The following is a 10047-nucleotide window of genomic DNA, read 5'->3' on the forward strand; positions in this document are numbered from 1 at the left end:
TGGGTGAAATGAAACAAGAAGATAATGAAAGCCAATGCTGAAAAAAGACTAATTAGGAAACAATACAGGCAGATGAATGAAAACACGGAGCAAGTGTGTGGATTAGCAGTGATGATGACAGTTGGAGGAAGAGAATGAGGATTGTGACCATCATGTGGACAGTAATATGGTGCCACACACCACTCTGTGCACATTTGCTGATCCTTATGATTCTAATTGCACAGCAGTGGTGATATGCCATGGCTCTGACCTGGCATGACTACAGCTCCTCCCTCTCTGTGCTAAATGCCGTCCCTGACAATGCAGCCACAAGGCTGCTGTGCTGTGTGTTTTAAATTACTTGGCTGATTGGATCAGCCCCTCTCCTACGCTGACACGTCCCCTCCACTCATTAGGGTGTTATCGACAAAACCGGCATACATCCACTTGCCTGTGACTTCTGATTTGTCAGAGTGGCCTTTTTGTCTTGAATGGAGTTGAGTAGATTAAGTTTTCTTCTAATGGACAATTACATACTGCCCCGGCCAGTTCTGTAGTAGTTAGACCGAAGTAGACTGTTGTCCAATAAACTTTTATGGTGTGAAACCTTAAAAGAATAACGTTTCCCTTCCCCATTGCAATTCTATAACATTGTGGATGAGGCAGAACCAGATATATTGTCTTTTGTTCTGCACATTCTTTTTCTTGTCAAAGCCTGCTGTTTATGTTATCCACAATGAGTATAACCAAAAGGTCTGGGGTTTGTTGCACACTAGTACCCCTCTCTTTCACTCCCCCATTTCTACACTGATGAACAAAGGAAAAAAATCTTTAGCTTAGAATAACAACTGGACACAGGGGTGAACAGCCTCCCTGGCTCTGGTCAGAGGTAATACAATCCACCTTAGTTAACATTAGCGTGCTATGTCTTCCATACAAAAAACTGAAGTGTAGAAATAGCCAAATCAGTTATGGTTTTAGTGGATTATGCGTCAGACTAGCTATTTCTTGGCCAAATGCAGTGACTTCCCAGAGTCTCTGCTGGTTGCCTGGCAACCTCACAATAACAATTTCATAGTTTCATAGTAGCTTCAAAAGAGGAATTGGACTTGAAGGCTTTTCTGTAGATTGTACTGCATTATATTTGTTCTCCACTAAGGGGACTTATTTGAGAACAATTGTTCTCAAATAGTTTTGTTAAATTCAAACAGATGTAGGCGTACTTTAAAAATAGGTTTGGGTTGTTTAATATAAATGCAAAGGGATGGAAATGATTGGTATACTGTGTTTTGAATTAGTAGTCTGAATTTGTAATAGCCTAATGCGAAATGGAAGAAATTCAAATTCAACCTTTGTACCCATTTATGGGTTAAGATGAAAAAGTGCTTGTTATAGATTATTATGAAAGGTTCATTGTAAGGTTATATTCTTTATTTCTGGTCATGGATAGTTTTCCTTGCCATTATCTCTTGAGGCATAAGACAATTTTCTTTTCTAACTCTTGGCGAATAAGCACATTTCCCAAAATGTTAAACTATTACTTAAACCATTATCGTGACGTTTGACCTTTAAACACAAACATGTCTTACTGCTGTTTGCATCCTTAAGGAAATTGCTTATCTTTTGACCAATGCGTCTTAACAGATCAGACTGAAGCAATTAATACCAAAAGTTGAAACTGACACGCACTAAAGATTCAGGGCATAAAGCAGATTTGCCATTTACCAGCAAAAGCAATTAGTAGACTAAAAATATTCCAGTTTAATTTCACTTTCTTAGCAGCCAGAGGATGATTTGCAATAGAAGGGACTAATTGAAAACTCACTGGCTACCAGCCACAGAGGCAAGAAGAATTGACATACTTAGCTACAAGCTACAGCCGCCAGGATTTAAGTACTTGGCTGGAGGTTTGAATTAATTTGAAGCCTTGCAGATGTTCATATATCCTTTCAGCGTCTTGTTATTAAAAGGATACCTTAATTTAAGAACACTCATAGTCTTTATCACCACAGCAGATCAGAGTCTTGCTTCAGCAGACCAAATAGTCATATGTTAGGATGTAGTTCTCTGCAAGGATGTGAGATATGGTCTGTATTTTCCAGCTACCGTCCGCAAGGGTTTGTAGTGCTTACAGTCAAGCACTGTGGCACAGAGAGTTGGGAGCTTCCTACTCGCAGAATGTAAAAACAAAATATCTAGACAGCAGCATCTGGCTAAGTCTCAGAGTAGACCATAGTAGTTTTAGCATAATTAATCTGTTTTACATCCTGATCAGACCACCAGAATTTGCTCTCCCACCTGTGCACAGCCACATCTCCTTTCAACCCCCCTCTCCCACTATACATGTTGTCTTCAGATTAGATAATGCCTTTCTTTATCCCGCTACTACCCGGATGCGCTCTGCCCACGCCTTTGCTCCTAAGGTCTTTCCATTTGGAGGGAGCTCTAATATGTGTAGACCCATCTGTCACAAGGATTTGGATAAATAAATGATGCTGAATGTCATTGTTATGACTTTAATGCTTAATACTCTACCCCACTCTGTGCATATTGTTCGCTTAAGGAGTGACATATTTGATTCATAAGCTCATAAGTATCAGATATCTGTCTCACTTGATTAATCTGTAGTACTAATCTGCTGAATTGATTTTGAGGACCGTTATTCTCTTTTGAAGATAAGATTTATTTAAAAGAAATAAAGTTTGTATCTCACACTTGCAATTCTCTTATGAAAATAATGACAGCAATTGATGATATTACAAATGAAGAGTGATTTAATAGCATTTCTTATCAGACCAGGGCACCCATGTATAAGCAAATGCCCCCAACACACACACACACACACACACACACATACACACACACACACACATGTAAGGGGGAGGAAATCTGCCAATCGTGGCTAAAAAACAGACAGATGACTCATTCTTTGCCTCTGCTCCATGCAACATCTGCAATTTAGAGACTTTGCAGTCATTAAGCCCCTCCAGCTTTAAGGAAGATGCCCTGATTGTGGACAATTGTATACAGACGAACAAGGGAATAAATGCTTGAAAATGTAATGGATATCCACCGGGTATTTACCTCGTATGTCGTCATATGCAGAAGCGGTTCATAACCTCTGCTTGACTCTATGGGAGGGGCTCTGTGATGCTGAAGCTGAAGTTTCTACATGCAGAGCAGGGACATTTGTTATGTTTTGATCTGATCACGCTGAAGCCCATTGCTGTTGCAGCTTGATTAGATTTTATAGTTTAACTTCAAATTTTGAACGTCTGCTTTATAAAAGGGGTGTGTTTGAGTCCAAGTTGCAACAGGATTTTATTTGGTGGATCTCTTTGGGACTCAGGCAAATGTAACCTTCAGGACCATACAAAGATTGAATCCTATACTTTTCCAGCTAAAACAGTTGTCAAAAGGGTTAAGGCCTTTTCTTCTTCTTCCCAGACTGGAAACCCTGACTTAAAGGTAAGAATAAAAAGAGTTGTGTGGAAAGTACTTTAACATTTTTGAGCAACGTACTTTGTGACTAGATCTTAATCTTAATCTTACTGTGATTTACAACAAACAGTTGTGATTGGCCAAATTATTTTGTTGCTCTTTACATTTTCCATAATTTTAAAATCATATGATTGACTGATAAATACAAAATAATAAAAGTAAGTAAGGCTTTTCTCATCTGTTAAACCTCTAATATTGTCCTCCTTCTTTGTCCCCCTCTCTCTCGCTCTCTCTCTCTCTATCTGTCTCTCTCACTCTCTCTTTCTCTCTCTCTCTCTCTCTTTCTCTCTCTCTCTCTCTCTCACTCTCTGTCTTCTCTGTTGAAACCGCTTAAAAAGATTCAGTGAATCCTCACCTGTAAACCCTCTCACCATGGAGCACTCCCCCTCCATAAACTTGTCAGTGGTGGATGGAGACGATGTGGCGGACCAGCGCCCCCTCCTCCCACCAAGGATTGCTCCTCCACCTCAGGCCTGCTCTCCACAGTGTGGGATACACCACACAGTCCAAACATCAGCTGATCACACCGTGTGGCTGGACAGAACCCAGGCCATGGCCACCACACCTTTATACAACGGCCACCTCTATGTCACACCTTCACCTCGCTCCAACAGGAAAAAAGACAAAGGCAAAGAGAAGAAATGTGAGAAAAGGTCAGGGAGGATTAGACAACATCCAGCACACAAGGAGTGTAATCACCAGTGCAAAGCCAAAACCACAGAAGCTAAAAGACTCCAGGAGAAAGTCACCTCTCTCCTTGACGTCCACATTTCTCCCTGTGGGTCACCCTTTGAGGCCCCCTGCAGGTCACACTTAGACATCAAGGATGTTGAGGGCAAAGGGCAACGCAAGTCAGGCAACATTTCTTTGGAGATGCACAACCGCCAGAGTCTCCCAGAGATCATCATCACCAGCAAAGATGATGACTTCCAGTCACACAATGAGATCTTCCAGCATCGCCAGGACCTGAGTGAGGCTAAAGGCCTTCTGCCAGGAGCCGAAAGTCCCAGTCCAAACCCCAATCCCATTTCCCAGACCAGCCCAAAACACGAGAACGCCAAGCAGGACGCCAAGCAGGATGCCAAGGATGATGCCAAAGATGACTCGTACTGGAAAACCCACAACATTGGCTGGCGGCTGGTCCACAGGAGGGCTCTGTTTTTGAGGAGGCAGCAGCTGAACGACTGCGCCCTGGCGGTGGGGATTTTTGGGATGTTGCTGATGGTGATGGAGACAGAACTCTCCTGGAGCGTCTACAGCAAGGTCAGAAAGACCCGACTGAGGCCCTGAGAAATCCATTGGAAAATGTGAATGTAAAAGTTTTGCATGATTAATAAAAAAGATTATTTTTTTAAGTAATGAATTTACACGGCACACTTCGTTTGTCTCCCTTTTTCCCCACATGATCTTTTTAATATGGCCATACTGAAAAATCTTTTGAGTCAGTATGAGAATTGATCTCTGACCAACTGCAGGAAAATGCACAGAACACTCATAAGATTATGTTCATACCATATTGCAAATGGATTGTCCAAATATATCTAAGATTATGCGGTTGCAGAAAATAACTGATGCCTTTTTAAAGATTATAATGGAGCTTGACAATGATCTTATGTTTGCGTGTGTTTATCGGAATGTGTGTTTCCCACAGAGCTCTGTCTACTCCCTCGCTCTCAAGTCTATCATCAGTTTTTCTACGATCATCCTGCTGGGCCTCATCATAGCGTACCACTGCTGTGAGATTCAGGTAATGTATCTATTTATAATTATGTAATCAGGTTTTGTTTTTGGTTTTTGGTTTCCTCCAAGGACATTCTCTCAAATTTAAAGATTTTCTGTAAATCTGTGGAAAAAATGCAGTCCACATTTGCAATAAAGGAATCACCTACCGTATAGATTTTTTTCATCTGGATAGTCATTTCATGGGGAAGTGAAAACGGTCCCATTGTTAGGAATCAACGTTTCTACAAATTCAACAGTGGTTCCCAACCTTTTAGTCTGGTGGCCTTCTAAAATTGAACAAAGTCTACTTAAGCCCACTCATCATAGGCTATTGCACTGTGAACAAACCAAAAAGTGTTTTTTCTCCAGTTGTTTTATTTTAAGTATTTTTAGAGGTGTGCAATGTTTAACAAGGAGGAAGTAAAATTTTAAAACAAAGTCAGAAAAAATTAAAATCATTGTGTGAAACAGAAATTTATTTTTTCTTTTACCATTGACTGACTCATGATGGGCAATTTTGAAAGAGCAGAAGAATCAGAGTTCCCTCTGGAGCCACAAAGGTTGTAATACAACATTTTCCAGATATGCAGTGGTACTTCTTAAACAATTAAACAAAATAAGATCCCATATAAGGTCACATTTAATCATCTTGTTACCTTGCAGATTTATCTTCAATCCCCTAGTAAGATGCTTATTTGCACTCCACTTTCCACTCTCTGGTAGCTCTACGTTCACGACATTGGTGCAGAGGATTGGCGGATTGCCATGACATCAGACCGTTTGGCTCTGGTAGCCCTGGAGCTGGCAGCGGTGGCCATTCATCCCTATCCAGTGGGTCTGATGGAGTACTTCCAGCAGACCTTCCAGCAGTCCACAACTCCCCTGAGTATTTCCGAGACGGAGCTGGAGATCATCCTGGCTCTTCCCATGTTCCTTAGGCTCTACCTGCTGGGCCGGTCCATGATGCTGCACAGTCGCCTCTTTACTGACACCGCATCTCGCAGCATTGGAGCGCTCAACAAGGTGGGAGGTCACCCGTGGGCTTCTGTTATGATGAGATCATTACACTTTTAATTGAAAGAAGCTTTGCACTGTCTATTTTGATATGATTTTAAAATATGGGCATCAGTCTGCTAAGGGACATTATTCATTGAATGTTAATGTCTATATTTTGGACAGTGATTTGGGCTGAGCTTCCCTTATAAACATTTCATGCACATTTGTTTATGTCTTATGTCTAGGTGGGCCGAGGGGTCTGTAGAGGTGTGACAATTGAGGTGTGATTATCACAGTTTCGCCCCCATGAATCCCAGTGGTTTTCACTTTATGTCATGTTATGTTACGTTATTATGTTTTCTCCCTGACTAGCTCTCCTTTGCTTGTCTGGTTTCTTTTCCACAGTTGATAATATGCACCCAGCTAATCCCCTCCCTTATAAATGCTATTTAAGAGTGATGAAAATGACCTTTCCACCGCAATGCCAAACCTTCTATCCATGTATCAAGCCAGATTGAGAACAAGTTTTCTTATCCCTCATGTCCTCTCTATTATATAATCATAATCTGATATGTGCTATCCTAAATAGTTGGGCAAAGTAGGCCCCTACCTACTGTCAAAATCATGACGCAAAAGCATTCCATTTTTGATCTTTAGATACACTTCAACACCCGGTTTGTGGGGAAAACACTAATGACCACCTACCCCGGGACTGTGCTGATGATTTTCAGCGTCTCTCTGTGGATTGTGGCAGCGTGGGGCTTACATGTTTGTGAGAGGTATGTGATGATATATCTGTCTACTGCTCCATCTGTAGTGATGTCTTTAGTGCCAAAGGCCTACATAAAGTATATTTGATCATCATTCAAACATTGTCAGATACACAGTATAACTTTAGTGTTACTACTGCAGCAACTAATCAAATGTTTGCTCTGTTTAGAGATCAGATATCATTTGATCTTAGAGGAGAATTCAGGTTGATACTCCTGCTTTCTGTCACATCTACTGCAGTCAAATTTGCTGTGTTCCCTCAGAAGGAATAATTGCTTATGGCTTGGCGCTAGTACTGACATTTCGAGCATGTTTAGAGGCTAAAAACACATTTAAAACTTGCCCTGTTCAAGCCTGTTGGGTGCTAATGCTAGCAGGGTGATAACACGGTGTAGGCAGCACCGATTGTTTTCATTTTTCTTTCTGCTGACAGCACTCCGAATTTACAAACAACAGAGCTACATGTTGAAATCAATCAGAATTCTCCTTTAAATTGATACTGATAATGTACCTTTTATATTGAATGTTGGTGTTTTAATACAAAAATGCAATGTAATCTAAAAGTGGGTAAGGAAAGAAATAGTCAGTAACGTGAAAGTAGAGCACAAATTGATTATTCACCTCCAGCAGTCAGATAAGTTCAGCAAAGCAGCATTTAAGACCAGGAAAAGACAAAATGTAAGCTACATGATTTCCCTTTTATTCCTACAGACACCACAACTACAGGGACCTGAGTAGCAACTACATGGAGGCCTTGTGGATGGTCTCTGTCACTTTCTTGTCCATCGGTTATGGAGATGTGGTGCCTCACACCTACTGTGGTCGCAGCATCTGCCTCCTCACTGGGATAATGGTGAGACAGAAGGTTGATAGATTTCTCTATAACAAGCAGAACTCAGATCTTGACTGTAAATCCTAACAAAAGTGTCTAATTCTGACTCTCGCAGGGAGCTGGCTGCACAGTCCTGGTCGTAGCGGTGGTTGCCAGGAAGCTGGAGTTGACCAGAGCAGAGAAACATGTTCACAACTTCATGATGGACTCCCATATCTCCAAGAGGGTAAACACCAATGTTTCCCTCAGTGTGGCTTTATTTCACATATTAATGTTAATTAAATAGGCCCAAACGTGAGAAAGATTCTGCACAGTCAGACTATGAATTTGTCTTTTTTTTTGTATTGTAACAGCTTGGTATGCCATTTTATATATATAAAATATATATAGGGGTGGGTGTAGCTCAGTCCGTAGGGAGTTGGGTTGTGAACCAGAGGGTTGCCGGTTTAAGTCCCCGTACGGAGTGTGTATTGGTAGCTAGAGAGATGCCTCTTCACCTACTGCCAGGTGCTCTTGAGCAAGGCACTATACCCCCCCCAATCAAACCGCTGGTCCAGCACTGGAAGCCCTGACATCTCTCCTCTCCATTTGTGCAAGAATAGGTGCATGTGTGTGTATTTCAGGCCTGTGTGTAGTGATTACTAAGAGTGTAAATTGTAATTTCCCAACTGGGGATCAACAAACAGTATAAATTGAATGATCAGAAAACACATATCAACTCATTGTTTGCAGAATATTCTAGCAGCATGTTAGTTTTTAGAAAAGCCTGAAACCAGAGAACCTTTATTGGAAAACAGCTGAATTATCTCACCCCACAAGCAGATTTACTCAAGTATTCGGAAAAATCTGGTTAAAAGTTCAATATGACACTAAATTACTGTACTACCCTGGGTTAAACACATTGTGTTGCTCTTGTTCAGAACATGCAGTAAATAACAGCACTTTCAGGTCATGTGCCTAAAAATAAAATGATTTTCTACATCCTTTCCCTAGATAAAAATTGCTGCAGCAAATGTGCTGAGAGAGACTTGGCTTATCTACAAACACACTAAGCTGTCAAGAGAAAGAGACCAGACCAGAGTCCGCACGCACCAGCGGAAGTTGCTTCTGGCCATCCACCAGTAAGACACTTCACCCTCATAGAGCTGCTTCTGTAATTTCCCAGTGCAAAAAAGACCTGCCTTTTCACTTTATTTGCAACGTGTGCTATGTCTATAATAACCACCTGTTGATCAGTCAATGCCTATAAAACCTTTATTTTCATATAAAATAAAGAATTAGTTTTGCATCCTGGTAAATAGTGTATCCATCATGAAAATTGACATTTGAAATAAAAAACCATCATGGGCTTCACACATAGCTAATTGAGATAAGCTCCAGCAGTTTTAGTACCAGTTTACTCTTTCCCATACTACGACTTTTTATGACATAGGTTACTAGGACTTTTTTTATGACTTTTTTCAACACATCATGCTATGACTTTTTTTGACATGCTATAATATAAATTTTTATGACACACTATACTATAACTTTTTTATGACATTTTGATGTACTACACTTTTTAATTACTTTCATGACATATTATACTAAGACTTTTTTCAACATACTATATTATGACCTTTTTCAACATGCTATACAATGACTTTTTATGACTTTTTCAACACATTTTACTATGACCTTTTTATGACTTTTTACAACATACTGTTATTGACCTTTTTTCGACATACTATACTATGACTTTTTTTCAACATACTATATTTTAACTTTTTATTTAACATACTATACTATAACCTTTTTCACAATTTAATGGCATCTATATGACATACTATATTAAGACCTTTCATGAATTTTTTGACTATGACTTTTTTTTCGAGCTTAGTGAGATGAGCTGCTAAAGATAAAGTCAAGATTGGATCATGCCATGACTTTTTTATGACTTTTTTAACACACCATACAAGACTTTTTTTGACACGCTATGATATAAATTTTTATGACACACTATACTACAACTTTTTTATGACTTTTTGACGTACTACACTAGGACTTTTGTTTTGACATACTGTACCATGACCTTTTTATGATTTTTTTAAATTAAATACTGTACTATGACTTTTTTGACAATTTTATGGCATTTATATGACATACTATACTTTGACTTTTTTTTGTCATGCTATACTATGACTTTTTTTGACATACTGTATTAAGACCTTTCATGACTTTTTTTGACTATGACTTTTTTTCGAGCT

The 10047-nt window shown here is 39.8% G+C and overlaps 1 protein-coding gene across 2 annotated transcripts in view; it reads left to right on the forward strand.

The window, feature by feature from the left end:
• Window positions 1-2932: 2932 nt before the first annotated feature.
• Window positions 2933-10047, forward strand: part of LOC116701909 (small conductance calcium-activated potassium channel protein 1) — an 11638-nt gene continuing 4523 nt past the window's right edge. The window contains exons 1-9 of one of the 2 annotated variants that reach the window (XM_032535948.1): window positions 2933-3447; window positions 3819-4743; window positions 5132-5227; window positions 5926-6225; window positions 6444-6479; window positions 6856-6977; window positions 7681-7822; window positions 7917-8027; window positions 8795-8922. In XM_032535948.1, the coding sequence (XP_032391839.1) occupies window positions 3853-4743; window positions 5132-5227; window positions 5926-6225; window positions 6444-6479; window positions 6856-6977; window positions 7681-7822; window positions 7917-8027; window positions 8795-8922 (1826 nt within the window). In that variant the 5' untranslated portion in view covers window positions 2933-3447; window positions 3819-3852. The remainder of the gene's footprint in view (window positions 3448-3818; window positions 4744-5131; window positions 5228-5925; window positions 6226-6443; window positions 6480-6855; window positions 6978-7680; window positions 7823-7916; window positions 8028-8794; window positions 8923-10047) is intronic. The other variant, XM_032535949.1, reaches the window with a different exon arrangement.

Source organism: Etheostoma spectabile, chromosome 14, assembly GCF_008692095.1.
Source record: "Etheostoma spectabile isolate EspeVRDwgs_2016 chromosome 14, UIUC_Espe_1.0, whole genome shotgun sequence".
Taxonomy (NCBI): Eukaryota; Metazoa; Chordata; class Actinopteri; order Perciformes; family Percidae; genus Etheostoma; species Etheostoma spectabile.